At 37.3% G+C, this 17,463-nt stretch overlaps 2 protein-coding genes across 2 annotated transcripts in view; one reads left to right on the top strand and one right to left on the bottom strand.

Moving 5' to 3' along the window:
• Window positions 1-17,329, bottom strand: part of BLZF1 (basic leucine zipper nuclear factor 1) — a 24,848-nt gene extending 7,519 nt beyond the window's left edge. Inside the window, exons 1-5 of the mRNA XM_081823182.1 lie at window positions 17,074-17,329; window positions 15,992-16,065; window positions 7,430-7,869; window positions 5,696-5,904; window positions 5,197-5,306 (exon numbers count right to left, since the gene is read on the bottom strand). Of these exons, the coding sequence (XP_081679308.1) occupies window positions 5,197-5,306; window positions 5,696-5,904; window positions 7,430-7,869; window positions 15,992-16,022 (790 nt within the window). The 5' untranslated portion in view covers window positions 16,023-16,065; window positions 17,074-17,329. The remainder of the gene's footprint in view (window positions 1-5,196; window positions 5,307-5,695; window positions 5,905-7,429; window positions 7,870-15,991; window positions 16,066-17,073) is intronic.
• The window catches only part of NME7 (NME/NM23 family member 7), a 250,753-nt gene continuing 250,617 nt past the window's right edge, over window positions 17,328-17,463 (top strand). The window contains exon 1 of the mRNA XM_081824558.1: window positions 17,328-17,463. The gene's annotated coding sequence lies outside the window, so the exon portion shown is untranslated.

Genomic DNA, 17,463 nt, shown 5'->3' with positions numbered 1-17,463 from the left:
AAAGTTGGGTATTCATCCTTTCTGATGGCTGAGTAATATTCCACTGTATATATGGACCACATCTTCTTTATCCACTTGTCTGTTGAAGGGCATCTCAGCTCTTTCCACAGTTTGGCTATTGTGGACATTGCTGCTATGAACACTGGGGTGCTTATGGCCCTTCTTTTCACTACATCTGTGGGGTAAATACCCAGGAGTGCAATTGCTGGGTCATAGGGTAGCTCTATTTTTAATTTCTTGAGGAATCTCCACACTGTTTTCCAAAGTGGCTGTACCAACTTGCACCCCCACCAACAGTGTAAGAGGGTTCCCCTTTCTCCACAATCTCTCCAACATTTGTTGTTTCTTGCCTTGTCAATTTTTGCCATTCTAACTGGTGTAAGGTGGTATCTCAATGTGGTTTTGATTTGAATTTCCCTGAAGGCTAATGATGATGAACATTTTTTCATGTGTCTGTTAGCCATTTGTATGTCTTCTTTGGAGAAGTGTCTGTTCATATCTTCTGCCCACTTTTTGACTTATTTGTTTTTTGGGTGTTGAATTTGAGAAGTTCTTTATAGACCTTGGATATCAGCCCTTTGTCTATAGTGTCACTTGCAAAAACCTTCTCCCATTCCGTGCGTTGCCTCTTTGTTTTGTTGACTGTTTCCTTTGCTGTGCAGATTTTTATCTTGATGAAGTCCCAAAAGTTCATTTTTGCTTTTGTTTCCCTTGCCTTTGGGGACATGTCTTGAAAGGAGTTGCTGTGGCCGATGCTGAAGAAGTTACTGCCTATGTTCTCCTCTAGGATTTGGATGGATTCCTGTCTCACATTGAGTTTTCATCCATTTTGAGTTTATCTTTATGTACGGTGTAAGAGGCTGGTCGAGTTTCATTCTTCTGTATATAGCTGTCCAATTTTCCCAGCACCATTTATTGAAGAGACGGTCTTTTTTCCATTGCATATTTTTTCCTGCTTTGTCGAAGATTATTTGACCATTGAGTTGAGGGTCAATATCTGGGCTCTCTATTCTGTTCCATTGATCTATGTGTCTGTTTTTGTGCCAGTACCATGCTGTCTTGGTGATCACAGCTTTGTAATATAACTTGAAATCAGGCAACGTGATGCCCCCAACTCTGTTTTTTTTCTGTTTCAACATTTCCTTGGTGATTCAGGTTCTTTTCTGATTCCATACAAATTTTAAGATCGTTTTTTCCAGCACTTTGGAAAATGCCATTGGTATTTTGATCGGGATGGCACTGAAGGTATAGATTGCTCTGGGCAGCATCGACATTTTAACAATGTTTATTCTTCTGATCCATGAGCATGGAATGTTTTTCCATCTTTTTGTGTTTTCTTCAATTTCTTTCATGAGTGTTCTGTAGTTCCTAGAGTATAGATCCTTTACCTCTTTGGTTAGGTTTATTCCGAGGTATCTTGTGGCTTTTGGTACTATTGTAAATGGAATCGTTTCTCTAATTTCTCTTTCTACAGTTGCATTAGTGTATAAGAAAGCAACTGATTTCTGTGCATTGATTTTGTATCCTGCCACATCACTGAACTGCTGTATGAGTTCTAGTAATTTGGGGGTGGAGTCTTTGGGTTTTCCATATAAAGTGTCATGTCATCTGCGAAGAGAGAGAGTTTGACTTCTTTGTCAATTTGAATACCTTTTATTTCTTTTTATTGTGATTGCTGTTGCTAGGACTTCTAGTACTATGTTGAACAATAGTGGCAAGAGTGGGCATCCTTGACGTGTTCCTGATCTTAAGGGAAAGGCTCCCAGCTATTCCCCATTGAGAATGATATTTGCTGTGGGTTGTTCATAGATGGATTTTAAGAACTTGAGGAATGTTCCCTCTATCCCTATACTCTGAAGAGTTTTAATGAGGAAAGGATGTTGCATTTTGTCAAATGCTTTTTGTGCATCAATTGAGAGGACCATATCATTCTTCTCTCTCCTCTTATTAATGTGTTCTATCACACTGATTGATTTGCGAATGTTGAACCACCCTTGCATCCCAGGGATAAATCCCACTTGTTCGTGGTGGATGATCCTTTTAATGTATTGTTGGATCCTATTAGCTAGCATGTTGTTGAGGATTTGGAATCCATATTCATCGGGGATATCAGTCTGAAATTCTTTTTTGATGGGGTCTTTGCCTGGTTTGGGGATCAGGTAATGCTGGCCTCATAGAATGAGTCTGGAAGCTTTCCTTCTGTTTCTATTTCTTTTGAAACAGCTTCTGGAGAATAGCTATTAGTTCTTCTTTGAATATTGGTAGAATTCCCCAGGGAATCCATCAGGCCCTGGACACTTTTGTTTTTTGGGAGGTTTTTGATCACTGCTTCAATTTCATTACTGGTTATTGGTCTATTCAGGTTGTCTATCTCTTCCTATTTCAGTCTTGAGAGTTTATAGGTTTCCAGGAAGGCATCCATTTCTTCCACGTTGCTTATTTTATTGGCATATAGTTGTTGATAATAATTTCTAATAATTGTTTGTATTTCCTTGGTGTTAGTTGTGATCTCTCTCCTTTCATTCATAATTTTATTAATTTGGGTCCTTTCTCTTTTCTTTTGGATACGTCTGGCCAGTGGTTTACTGATCTTATTAATTCTTTCAAAGAACCGGCTTCTAGTTTCGTTGATTTGCTCTACTGTGTTTCTGGTTTCTAATTCATTGATCTCTGCTCTAATAATTATTTCTCTTCTAACACGTGGCTTAGGCATTTGTTGCTTTTTCTCAAGTTCTTTAAGGTGTAAAGTTAGTTCGTGAGTTCGGGATTTTTCTGTTTTTTTGAGTGAGGGTTGGATGACTATGTATTTCCCCCTAGGACTTTGCAGTATCCCATAGGTTTTCGTTCTCATTGGTTTCCATGAATTGTTTAAGTTCTTCTTTGATCTCCTGGTTGACCCAAACATTCTTGAGCAGAGTGGTCTTTAGCTTCCAAGTGTTTGAATTTCTTCCAATTTTTTCTTGTGGTTAAGTTCCAGTTTTAAAGCATTAGGGTCTGAGAATATGCAGGGAATAATTTCAATCTTTTGGTATCGGTTGAGACCTGATTTGTGACCCAGTATATGGTCTCTTCTGGAGAAAGTTCCATGTGCGCTCGAGAAGAATGAATATTCTTTTATTTTAGGGTGGAATGTTCTGTAAATATCTATGAGGTCCATCTGGTCCAATGTATCATTCAGAGCTCTTGTTTCCTTGTTGATTTTCTGCTTAGATGATCTGTCCATTGCTGAGAGTGGAGTACGGAGATCTCCTACACTTAACGTATTGTTATCAATATAACTCTTTATTTTGGTTAACAGTTGGCTTATGTAGATGGCTGCTCCCATGTTGGAGGCATAGATATTTACAATTGTTAGATCTTCTTGTTGGATAGACCCTTTAAGAATGATATAGTGTCCTTCTGTGTCTCTTATTACAGACTTTAGTTTAAAATCTAATTTGTCTGATATAAGAATTGCTACCCCAGCTTTCTTTTGAGGTCTGCTGGCATGGAAGATGGATCTCCATCCCTTCAGTTTCAGTCTGGATGTATCTTTAGGTTCAAAATGAGTCTCTTGTAGGCAGCATATGGATGGGTCCTATCTTTTTATCCAATCTGCAACCCTATGGGAGCATTTAGGCTGTTCATGTTGAGAGTGATTACTGAAAGATACGAATTTATTTTCATCATGTTGCCTATGAAGCCCTTGTTTTTATAGACTGTCTCTGTAAATTTCTGTTCTGTACCACTCTTGGGGTCTTTCTCCTTTTATAGAACCCCCCTTAATATTTCTTGCAGGGCCGGGCGCCTGGGTGGCTCAGTTGGTTAAGCGACTGCTTTCGGCTCAGGTCATGATCCTGGAGTCCCGGGATCGAGTCCCGCATCGGGCTCCCTGCTCGGCGGGGAGTCTGCTTCTCCCTCTGACCCTAACCCCTCTCATGTGCTCTCTCTCATTCTCTGTCTTAAATAAATAAATAAAATCTTTAAAAAAAAAAAAAAAAAAAAAAAAATATTTCTTGCAGGGCCAGCTTAGCGGTCACATGTTCTTTCAGTTTCTGCCAGTCCTGGAAGCTCTGCTAATTAAATGTTTTTAAATACAGGAAATTTTAGAGGAAAACAAAAAAGAGTTGCTTTCTTATCACTCAGTTACCTTCTTGTCCTTAGAAAAATATTAAATAATATAAAAAGGCTTATATAAAAGGGAAACTAAGTCTTTCCTCCTGTCCAGCATCCCCATCCTTCTTGTATAAACCAATAAAATAACCAATCGAGTTTCTTATATATTTCTCTAGGAAAAAAAAAATTTTATGGATATGTCAACATAAAAGTACATGTTAAAAATAAACATATCCATTTTATTTACAAGAAAGGGATTATTTAATACAAAATTTTCTATGCCTTGTTTTTTTCATGTAATAATCTTGATTTTTTTTTTTTACATTAGCATATATAGAGCTATTTCTCCTTTTAAAAAACAACAGCTTCATGTTTTCTTCTGATTGGATATTCCAAAATTTATTTAACCTGTTCTTTATTAACAGAATTGAAGAAAAGTTTTAAAGTATTCTTATTCAGCTTAAAACTCTTAAAACTAAAATTAAAGTCTTGGACCATAATGATTACTGACCAAAGATTAAATCAGTTAAAATATCTTTAAAGTTGAGTTTAAGTTTTATTGCCCTTAGACTGTTACTATCAGTATTGATAAGGATGTTAAGAAAGTTACATATTGCAATAATCTGTATGACACATGCATGATTTGCCTCTTAATGTGTTCAGTGAGCATGAACTTTCATTCGAAGTCAATAAACAGTACATTCATTTCTCCACATCCATCCTATAAAAGCACAATTAGAAAACAATTAAGAACTTTAAGAGAGTAATCAATTACTGGAAAGTATCACAGACATCAAGACATGAAGAAATACTTTCCTACAAATTTATTCATCACAATCAGTGATTCTTAAAGTACAGCCTGGAAACGTCTGGTGCTATGTAAGAAATCTCTAGATCACTGAATTTAAATCAACAGTTACTAAGCTATGTGTGAAGCATGTGGCTAAGCACTGGAAATACAAAGATGGATAACACCCAGACCCTGTTCTCCAGTCAGAGCTGGAAGGAGGGGGATAAATAGACCCCAAATCACAATATATAGCAGAGTTTCCCAACTACCACTGTACCCGTGGGCCTAGGTGAGGGTTCTGGGGGTTTCACCTCTCTTGGAGAGTAGCCTCATCCAGGATGCCGTACAAATAATTTTCTGTTTGTGCATGGACAGAAAAAGGTTGGGAAGCTCTCTTATATAGTTAATACAGTTAAAAGAGCTATGAGAACAGAGCACGGAAGAGAAACAATATTTGAGTTTTCCAGATAGAAGGTGGGGAAAATAGTGTGGTTTTTTTTTTGTGATTTTATTTATTTTATTTATAAGAGGTCTGAGTTGAATTTTGTTTCCTAAACATTGTAGTAGGAGTGATTTCTACTATAGAGGATTAACCTAGAATTCTGGAATGAGGGAGAATCCTATGATACCACTTTTCCATTTAGGGAGATGGTGTGACTCTCCACAGGAAGGACAATCCATACATACTTATAAATCTATGAAGTACTTTGACAATCGGAGTCAGAAATTCTCACACTACCATTTACTTTCTTGGGTTATGGTAAAAAATCTGATCGTGAAAAAGCTAGGAAATGAAATATTATTTAAAACAGAAAATACCTGCTTGCGAGGAATTTGCTCCGCCATACGTCACACTGTATTGACATACGTTCCAGCTGTTCAGAAAGTTGAGCTGTGTTTTGACCTAGGGCTTCATTTTCTAAAATAAGCTGATTTTTCTCACGGGCTAGACGTTCAAAATGATACTGAAGATCATCCCCAACAGAAGCCACTAGCAACTTTTTTAACTCTCGATTGACCTAGAAGAAAATATGACCGTTACAACCAACTTAAAGTAATGTCAGTGGCTTTAATGTAGCAAAATGAAAAAAGAGAAACCATGCTTCATGTATACGGACCTCCATTACTTAAAGTGTATATCAAAAAGCAATATTAAATATTTAAGTTTCATAATCTATATAAACCATCTGTCTCTATGTCTACATATTTATATCTACAGTCCATGTGATTATAAACCGAGCCTCTTCTAGTAAGAGTACCAACCATTATCACAAAAGTTACAAACTGCTTCTAGTCAATACTTGAAGGCAAAAAATTAGAAAACCAAACCAATAAATTTTGCCAAAAAATATGACTGAGAATGTTTTAATGTTTTTTAGATCTTTTTCAGTATTTAAAAATTAATTTCTTTGTGCCACAGGATTTCTTTTTTTTTTTTTTTAGAGCGAGAGAGAAAAAGAGAGTACGAGCAGGGAGGGGTAGAGGAAGAAGGAAAGAGAGAATCTTAAGCAGGCTCCACTTCCAGTGTGGAGCCCGACGTGGTGCTTGATCTCGGCCCTGAGCTGGAAGGAGTCAATCAAGAGTCCCATGCTTAACTGACTGAACCACCCACATACCGCTGTGCCATAGAACTTAAGCAAAGGAAGCAATTTAGCATATCTATAAGCATGTTCTTTACTTTATCTAAAAAGTGAAAAATTAAAACATAAATGTCCAATAATAGGTATTGGTATATGGTGTAGCAAGAGAAGAACACTGTTGGTATTAAAAATGATATTGTAATAGAATATTCTGTGACATAGGAAAATATTTAAAAAGGCAAAAATGAACTCAATGTGTATAATTATGCATTTATAGCTAGATGGTATAATTATAGTTGGTACTATTTTCATTTTTTGTATTTTTAAAAATATTTACAAATAAATACTATTTTTGTAATTAGAAATTAATTATTTAAAAAATATTAAAGATATAGCTGGATAAGAACCACTAACTATAGTGTCACTTATAAAGACTGACATCTAGCAAAAAGATGACGGGTCTAATAGAGAAACAAAGGGTGAGGAGTAAGCCAATGTTTACTAACATGTAAAGATGAAAGAAACACAGCCAAGCACCATAGATCATTTTCCATTTACAATGAAGATACCAATGCTTATTCCACCATTCCCTTTATCCCAAGTATTATGTATGCATAAGCAAAAATACTTGGAACTTATGGATCCTTAAAACAGGAATTGTTAACTAGGTAACTTCAAAGTCTAACTTGGTCAGTCTTTGATCTGGAATTTTATAACTGTGACTTCTTTTACACCTTATAGGTGGTCTTGTCCAAAGTACCTCATACTTCCATCTTCAACTTTAGAGGGTAAGTTCCCAACATATACTAGTTCTACTAGAGAAAGAGAAATTTAAGAGGAAACTTTTTAGAGAAATGACAAGCTGAAATAAATGACATTCCAAGAGGAAATATAGTTTTCTAACACATAGGCTTAGATGGTTCAAGTGTAAAGAGCAGTGCTCATTAAAGCTATTTGTTCTTACCTCTGTCTGTACTCTGAGCTGGTTTGAAAGACCTTCTTTGTCCTGTAGTAACCTCCTTTCAGAGTTCTTGAGCTTTTCCAATATATTCTTTACCTCTGATAGTTCCTTTCTGGGTTCTACAGTTCCCTCTGACTGACCAAGGAGTTCTCCTCTATGATGTCCCAGAGACTTTACCTTTGCATTCTTGTTGGGGACATCATGAGTTATAGCAGCTTTAGGAACTAATATTCTTACAGCTTCAACTTCCACTGCTTTTTCAGTGAGAATCTTCCCGAGCTGAAGGACTCCTGGGCTCTCCCCTGGAACTGCTTTCTTCCGTGGATTCTGAAGGATGTGATGCTTTATGGGTTGGACTCCAGAGGTAACTTCAACAGATTTAGGCGGCTCCTCAGTTTCCATTCCATCTCCTGCTCCTCGGACTGGGGTTGGAGTAAGGGTGACTATGAAAGGGAAAGCAAAACATAAGCTACTTGCTAAAAAGAAATGCCAAGGAAAATGCCAAGATAGGCTTTATCCTACATTCAGAATTACTGGCACCAAAAAGAATACAAAAAATTCAGAGTAAAAGTTAATTTTCAAAACAATCAGATGTCAATAAAAGATGGAAAAAAATCTTACAGGTTCGAACTTTCCTTAAGTAAATGGTTTCTCTCTTGGCAAAAAGTGCAAGAGATTTGGAATCAGGGTATTTGGTTTTGACTTCTAAATCCTAGTATGACCCTGGCTAAACAATTGAACCCTCCATGAATCTCTACTTCATATTCTGCGAAATGGAGATAGTAACAACTGTGCTCCACAGTTGTAGTAGGAAAGGATGCAATAAGGTCAAGCACTTGGCACACCAGGGTGTGCCTTCCTAAGGTTCCTAAGCCTTTCTCTAACCTTTCCAGATTAGGCTGGGTTCCCTGTTCATGTGCACCTGCAACAGAGACTCTGCATTTCTCCTTTTTTCTATCTATCAAAATGGTAAATGGACTTTTTTCCCCCAGTGTTATTAGTTATACAATGTCTATGCCTTCCTCTAGGATGTAAGTCCCATGAGGGTAGAGATGAGTAATGTGCCTTGCACCCAGCACTGTTTAGCTGATAAGACAATAAATGAATGATGACAAGGGGAGGGGCACAGGACAAGCATATATATCAATGGTTATGATGACAATCTTTGAGTGATCACAGGCTGCAAACATGCAGCTTGGTGCCTAATACTGAGCAGACATTGTTTGGGGTAGTGGGGTTTTATGTTCAAGAAATTACTATCTAATTTAGGAGATAGGACATACATATAAAAAGATAACATGTATTACAGGGTAACAGATAATAAGAGTACAATATGTGGTGCAAAATTTCTACCAGAATTCTATTTCTACAGAAATGTTAATTAAGAACAATCATGGACCAATCTTTAGTAAATTCATTACTATTTTTATATTTATACCTTCTAAGGTAAAGACAGGAAACAGAATTTCTGGTTAAAAAGAAAATAAAGCCAAAGTATGTCCTTAGCCTCAGTTACTGTTAGTTATCAGTACCACGTTCTGATCAATTAAATATCAAATTTTAATTATTAATTAAATATTAATCATGTTTCACTGTAACCTATTAAGTCAGGAGAACAATTTGGCAAGAGCAATAATAAGGTCTTATTAAAACTAAACCTTTCTTAAAAATTTCTGATGTACAAAGCCACATAAAAAAAGAGACCACATAACATATAAACATTCTATCAAGCAAAGACTGTTGTCACCTTGATTCCTGAATTCTTGTCTTAGAAATGGAATTCTCCAGCAAAGAACCATAGGAAATGATAAGCTTGCCCAGGATGAGGTCTTTTCTAGCAAGGGAAATACCTAACAAGAAAACCTTCCTGGGGTTTATTTATTAGTTTTCTATTTTTTAATGAGCTTACTTTTCTTCTTTCTCACAAACTTTGTTATACAGATGCAGAAACTGCAGAGCAGAACAGATTATCTTCACACACAGTCACACATGTATCCTCTGGTTTTTACAGTTTTTAACATTATATTATTAAAAGATATTAAGAAGAAAAAATTACCTATCTTCTCATCACTCTAAAATAGCTTTTCATTACTTCAAGTTTCTTCATTATTTTTGTTTGTAATCATAATTAACTTTAGAAGCTGAATCTATTTTTCTATTTTGCTGCATTCTTCATATTTTTCATTTTATGACTATATTATTTCTTCAAGTTAATATAACATTATTTATTTATTATTCTGTTGTTGGATATTTATACTTTCTCCAATTTTTCACTATAATAATGCTTTAGTGAATACTTTTGTGCCTACAGATTTTTCTCAACTTCTGGATTATTTCTTTTTAATAAATTCTCAAGAATGGAATTAATGTGCCAGGTGAAAATCTGTATTGTCAAACTGCCTCACAAAACAACTCTAGCAATGTATCAATAGATCTATGCCTTATGTTATTTAGTTTTATTTATTTTTTGTATGCTCAACACCAATGATTTAATACAATAATTAAGATTTTAATACACGAATATGTGTAAAGTGTTTAGAATGGTGTTTGGCACAGTAAGCACTAACCAAATGTTAGCTTCTACTGCTATTGTTATTATTCTTTAAAAAACCCTAATAAAGTTTGGATCTTGATTAAAGGGAGAAAGCTTAAGTTATGTCATCAAATATAACTCTTTTATTTTCTTATGCTCAAGTCTTACAAAACTACATCACTAGACTTGAGAACTATTTTTTCATTTAACAGATTTTGGGGGGGGGGAATTTTTCTTACATATATAGCAGTGTACTGGGAATCTTGAGTTATGTTAGAGAGGAGGTGGAAAGACATCTGGTATATAATGTGTTCTATTTTACAAAACATTTTCCATTAGAATAAAATATTTTGTCATTTCCATATTGAATGTTAACTTGGGACTTAGGACTAACTCCACCTTCAAAAAGATGAATAAAGGAATTACTTTAGAAAGTGAAATAAAGAGTTTGGTATTTCAGGTCATGCTATATAGCACACCAGCACTTAGGAGGAGATCTTCCACTGAACTGTTGCAAGAATGAAGACCTGCTCCCATGTTCTTAAAATCTGCTTTAAAAAATCTGTTTAACTCTATCTAAAGCAAATTTAATGCTGTCACTAAGATATTCTGTCATTTAAGGAGTTATGCTGAATCATGAATTAACTACAGATTAATTAAAAACACAACAAAAAGACAAACTAGAGCTAGACCACTCAGGTCCACTGAAGCTGAAGAAATAAGCAGGTGTGACACCCTGCGATGATTAAACAGGATTCTTAGGCAAGTCAGAACTTTTTTGAGTTGGAATTTTAGGTAATGGAGATTCAAGAACAAATGATGGAATAATTACTGCTAAATTTAAAAGGCAAAGGAACATTAATGGGTATTTAAATCTCTTTTCAAACGAAACAGGTCATAAAACGCCAGTGAAGAAATTCTATCAACTTGGTTCAGCCTCAATTTACTCTTAACTTTATGTAAACTGTTGTACTTACTCAAGCATTTATGAGTGCGAGAGTTGTACAACATGCCATGGCAGCTATTAACAACTCTGTAATAACTACGCTTCTAGCTAATGTGCCCCAGCAAGGAGGCCAGTGGGAGTCAGGGCTTTCTATTTTCTCGCCTGGTAACTTGTTTCATCATTCTGGTTTCCCTTATGACACACACAGAAACCTTTATTACATATGTACTAAGCACAATCCAGGACACATTCAGGAGCAGTTATCGTCTCTCAGGTGGGAAGGCAATGATCCGTGGTACCAGCTCCATAATTAGGAATGATGTATAAGTAAAGCAAAACATCAGCCCCTCTTCCGCACTCTTTGAAGGGAACCACCAGAATGATTCTTCAACTTTTCTTCTACTTGTGATCAGTTATCAAAGAATGAAGTATATCTCAAGTTTATGGCTCATTCTTACTACCTTCCCCAAAGATTATTGAAATGTAGGGAAGAACAAATAATATTCTATAACAGGAGTTGGCAAACATTTTCCATAAAGGGTCAGATAAATATTTTAGGCTCTGTGGACCACGAGGCAAAATTGAGGATAAGAGATAGGTACTTACATAAAGAAGAAAAAAAACCTCATTTTCAAAGGTGAAACTCAAACTATAATAAGAAATTGAGTCAAGTTTGTTTTTTTTTTTTGTAATATAGGTCTAATAATGAGAAACATAGAATTCTTTTTTATTTGGGATAACCCTTGGCTTAAGTGGGATTCAAGGTTAGTGTTCCCCATCACCAAACTGATTTGTAAATATTCTCAGGAGGCTGAGGGCCATAACTTACCAACCCTTACTCTAGAATACTGAGGCAAAAAGAATAGGATGTTATCGTCTGTCATTAAAGAAACATTCCTCCTTTTTTTCATAAAACTGTAAATCTAAGAAGACAGATACTCTAAGTCCATAGGATGGTGCAGTAACAAGAACACTAGACTCTGGGTCAAAATACCTTAAGTCCCTACTTGCCACACATTGTGACTCTGGGCAGACAGATCACTTACTCATTACTCTCCTCTAATCCCTCAGTGCTTTCAGAACAATGCAAATATCAGAGTGTTTTAAAATAATCTGTTTTTCCCACAGACTGGACTGTTGGGAGCTCCACAGGGCAGGGTCTGCCTCCTAATCTTTGTATTGTCGGCTTAATGCAATGGTGCTTGGCACAGAAAAGATGAGTAAGTGCTTTCTGAAGTTCATCAATGTTAATATGCTGAGAAGATTTCGTTTTAATATCCACTAACTCATTTAAAAACTGCTTACCTTTTTTTCCCTCTACACCAAAGCATTAATTCCTAACTCAGTTATAGTCTGACAAACTTTTCAGAATATACAAAGATTCAGCTATCAAACAATCGAACAATTTAGGGATTGTCATTCAGTAATTTTAAATCAATATTTATTTATTAATATTTATTTGCAATAGTAAGAGATAGAGCACGAGCTGTGGGGCGGAGGGAGAAGCAGGCTCTCCACTAAGCAAGGAGCCCAATGCGGGGCTTGATCCCAGGACCCTGGGATCATGACCTGAGCTGGAGGCAGATGCTTAACCCACTGAGCCACCCAGGTGCCCCAAAAATCAATATTTTTATTTGTCACCAATATTATTTAATAAGGTTTAGTTACTATTATATTAGAAAAATGTTAAAGACAATGGACTTAAGAGTTAGGCCCACATTCACTGACATGGAATCTAAACATTCTTTTTGTCACAGGCTCTATGAATAAAGAGTACCCTGGTCAAGTAAATGGGGGCAAGGCTGAGCACTACATCTCTCTGCTCCTTCACAGTGTGCATTAGTAGGCTAAAGGCTCTGGGAGGTCCTGTAGTATAATCCCTCCTTTAATCCAGAATTTCCCAAATTTATCTGCCCAGGGATTCCTTCTTCACCTAATACCTGTTATTCCAGAGAATGAGTGTTGAAGTTAGGTTATTTTATGGAATTCTAAATATTTAAATGTCTCAGACTTTCCTACTTGGTTTACTTTCACTAAATGGTCTGACTTTAATACCTGTAATTTTAATCTTGCTCTCAAGAAAGTCTTGGGTTCAAATTCTTATTTTTGAATTGTTTCTCTTTACTGTACGTTTCCCATTCAAATGAGGTCCTAGCAGCAACTATGCATCCCTCTCATGATGACAGGTTGTTTTTTTTTTAAAAGATTTTATTTTTATTTATTTGACAGACACAGCGAGAGAGGAAACACAAGCAGGGGAAGTGGGAGAGGGAGAAGCAGGCTTCCCACTGAGCAGGGAGCCCGATTCCAGGACCCCGGGATCACGACCTGGGCTGAAGGCAGACGCTTAACGACTGAGCCACCTAGGCGCCCCTCATGATGACAGTTTTGCTCAAATGTCCACTGAGAGGAACTTCTGTTGCTATAAACCAATGTTGCTTTTCTTGTGAGGCAGTTATAGGAAGTGCAGGCAACTGACAAATGTCAACCATGATAAGTACACCTATTTTTAGACCATGCAATACAAGAACTTTTGTTCACTAACAACCATTAACATTAAGTAGGAAGAGGACTAATGGCTGAATTATGTACCTTACTGTAAAATTAAGATCAAATGAAATAATGTATGTATAACTCCAACCCTCGTTACAAACAGGTAATAACAAATAAAAAAAATTTACTTTCACAGAGGCCTTGCAATAACTAACTTTTAATCACTAATGATAATATTGTATTTAGGTTTTGTTTTTTGCCAAGCACCATGCTAATGACTTTCACCTTAGTTACCATTTAATTGCTCTATTTCTCACAAACCCCCAGTTTATTACTTTCATTATCCTCTCTGGTTTGCTTATTTAAATACTATAAAAGCTTTCTGGTGACTCTGAAATGCTGTTCACACACAGCTGAATAAATTCAATTAAATATTTATTGGCATGATCTTCTCTTTCTTCCTTCCTAAACAGATTTAAATCCATTCCCCGCCTTTTTAAAAGATTTTATTTACTTATTTGAGAGAGAGCGAGCGAGCTCAAGCAGGGGGATAGGGGCAGACAGAGGGAGAAGCAGACTCCCCACTGAGCAGGGAGCCAATGCAGGGCTCGGGCTCCATCTCAGGGCCCTGGGATCATGACCCTGGTTGAAGGCAGACGCTTAATGGACTGAGCCACCCAGGTGCCCTGATTTAAATCCCTTTTAAAGAGTTTGCTGTTGGAGGTCTATTTGCTGCAAAGTTGGCTTCTGGAAAGTAGTTTCTCATCTCTCACTGACAGCCCCAACCTCCAGAACTCACTCCACCCAAGTCAGGAGGCCCTCACTTCGGGACATGCTAATACGGTTACCAATGCCTATGTGAACATGGTCAGTAGGCTATAAGGGTCTGAATCACAGGGAAGAGATCTGGGCTATAAACAGATCTGGAAGTTATTTTTAAGATAATTATGAAGCCCTGAGAGCAGAAGAGAAAGAGGGCTGAAACATATTAATATTTAAGATAAACCAGAAGAGGAGGATGAAAAAGAAACAGAAAATGTTGCTAGAGCAGTGGTGTCCAGTAGAACGTTCTGCAGTGATGGAAATGTTTTATATCTGCATTTTCTAATGCAATAGCTACTAGCCACATGTGACTAATGAGCACTTGAAATGTGGGTGGGGTGACTGAGGAACTGAATTTTTAAATTTTTTTTTTAAAGATTTTATTTATTTATTTGGCAGAGAGATACACAGTGAGAGAGGGAACACAAGCAGGGGGAGTGGGAGAGGGAGAAGCAGGCTACCTGCTGAGCAGGGAGCCCGATGTGGGACTCGATCCCAGGACCCTGAGATCATGACCTGAGCCGAAGGCAGATGCTTAACCAACTGAGCCACGCAGGCACCCCTGAATTTTTAATTTTTAAAAATATTCATCTAAACTCAGCCACATGTGGCTACTGCATTGGACAGTGAAGGGCTGAAAACAAGAGTGGTATCATGGAAATCAAGGAAAGAAAGTACTTCAAAAGGTGGGAATGATCAACATATGAAATGTTGTAGAGAGGACAAGCAAAACAGGACTAAAAAATAACTACTGTAGTTAGTGTTATGAGTTGAATTGCGTCCCCCCTCCACAAATATTCCTATGTTAAAGTCCTAACCGTCCATATCTCAGAATGTGACTTTATTTGGAAACAGGGTGATTACAGATGTAATTAGTTAGGATAAGATCATACTGGAGTAGGGTGGGCCCCTAATTCAATATGATTGATGTCCTTATAAAAAAGGAAGAATCTGGATACAGAGACACAAACACAGGGAGAACGCCATGTAAACATAAAGGCAGAGATCAGGGTGATGTATCTACAAGCTAAGGAATACCAAAAACTGGGGCACCTGGGTGGCTCAGTCAGTTAAACGTCTGCCTTAGGCTCACATCATGATCCTGGAGTCCCAGGATCTGGATCCAGCCTCATGTCAGGCTTTCTGCTCAGCAGGGAATCTGCTTCTCCCTCTCCCTTTGCTTCTCCCCACCGCTCCCCACATGCTCACGTGCTCTGTCTCTCTCTCAAATAAATAAAATCTTAAAAAAAAAAAACAGAATACCAAAAACTGCCAGCAAACCACCAGAAACTAGGAGAGAGGCCTGGAACAGATCCTTCCCTGTGAGGCTATAAGTTTCAGTTGTTTAAGCTCCTCAGATGTGGTGATTTGTTATAGCAGCCCAAGTAAAACAACCCAACACTAAAAAGAAGTCTTTTATACCTCCTAGTTGCTTGTCCACCTACTTAAATCTTTAAAAATATATCTGTTTATTGAAATCTTAATCTTCTAGTGGAGACAAAACATAGCTGCAAAACTCTGCTTTTACACTAAATGTTTAACAGTAGCTTAACAGTAGTAACGAATATTATCCAAGGATGTTAATATTCAGGTGTATATCTGAGTACGGAAATGTAAACACCGCATTACAAAACAAGCATGAAGAAATCTGAAATACAAAGAGTTCCCAAGAGCTCTATGAGATTTAGTTACCTGGCTCAAACATGCCTTCGTCCTATGGTCATAAATTGTATGTTTTAAAAACAATTATCATCAAAAGAAGAACACTTACCTTTGGTTTCTAAATTTTCAAGAGTAGTCATTTTTTAACCAATGAAAATGCACTCAAAACTTCTACCGAAAAACCTAAAAATGTATAAAGTCAAAGAATTAAAACAATACCATATAAAGTCCCTGTAGTTTAGATGTTATAATATTCTACTTGTTTCTGCATTTAGTACACATGCATTTCAAAATGCAATTTCACAGGTGATATTGTTATGGCTAACAAATGTCTCAAAAAATTATGGGACGTTTACTTTCAAATTTGTTTCACTGTTTTCAACAAGTATACTCTATCAGATATGTGTCCTAAGAAACTTCAGTGAAGTTAACGTAGGGTCTTTTGTATCACTGATAAGACAACAGGAATTTGAAAGGAATTAAATTACTTTCTCAGGGGACATTAGTGATACTAATGTTTGATACTAATTTGCTCACTATATGTGTCAGAGAGGACCTTCCGTTTATATGTTTAAATATACGACAAAAATACTCAACTTAATTTGCACTTTCTTGGGAATAAAAATTAAAATGGCATATGTTTTCAGAAATGTATGCATGGCCTTATAGTAAAGACTAAGATTCACTGGAGAACACGAGAAGGAAGGTGGTGCTAGTGCAGTGATATGGGTATGATAAATTGTACATTAGATGACAACTGGTTTCACCGTAAAGAGTACTCGATCTAACTCGGCACAGGGTCTTCCATGCCTACCCTGCTTCTACTCTGAAAACAGGTCTCCAGAGACCGTTTTGCAAGAGCAATGAGCCCTGCCGCTCGGACGCTGCGCAGCGCACAGCACACGCATGGCGAGGGTCTGCCCGCAAGTACCAATCCCAGGGAGGGGAGGGTGTGCAATGGGTAACAGTTGTGGAAGCGACAAGCCTGTCAACCTCTGCCGTCCCGGTAAGCCGAATCCGAATAAAGACGTTTACTTTAAGAGTATTGTGTTCAGTCCGCGTCTGAACAAGCTTTCCCAGAACAAAAGGCAACCTTCCCCTAAATCGAAAGCGTCTGAACACCAAACTCCAACCCAGACCTCCGTCCCTTTCACATCCTCCTCCGTTACACAAGTCCGTTCTTGGACTTACCGCCGAGGCTCCTTACTCTTCCGATTTCAGGGGGCTTCACTTCACAGACTGTAGGGCTCCGCGTCACGGGGTTAACTTCGCCCACTCCTCTTCCTTACCAAGCTGACCCGCCCAGGCCTTCCTGACATCCAGCTGCTAGCTCACTATTAATCACATCCTGTTCTCAGGGTTTCGTTTCCGGAATAATTTTACAAAAGAGAAACGTAAATACACTCTGTGGTGTCTTAAAACTCGAGTAACACAGCACGTACGGTGTAAGGCTTCGTTAAGTGAAAAATGGATAGATGCCTACTTAAAAATAAAACATAGACTACTTGGAGCTCTAGCCGCCTATGCACTTAACTTCCGGGTCACCTATCAACCAAACCTAAGTGATGACGCTGGAAAGAG

The sequence above is a fragment of the Leptonychotes weddellii genome, chromosome 6 (genome assembly GCF_054177405.1).
Source record: "Leptonychotes weddellii isolate Sample4059 chromosome 6, ASM5417740v2, whole genome shotgun sequence".
In the NCBI taxonomy this organism is placed as follows: Eukaryota; Metazoa; Chordata; class Mammalia; order Carnivora; family Phocidae; genus Leptonychotes; species Leptonychotes weddellii.
The sequence above is the reverse complement of the archived record's forward strand: the minus strand, read 5'-3'. Positions and strand labels throughout refer to the sequence as shown.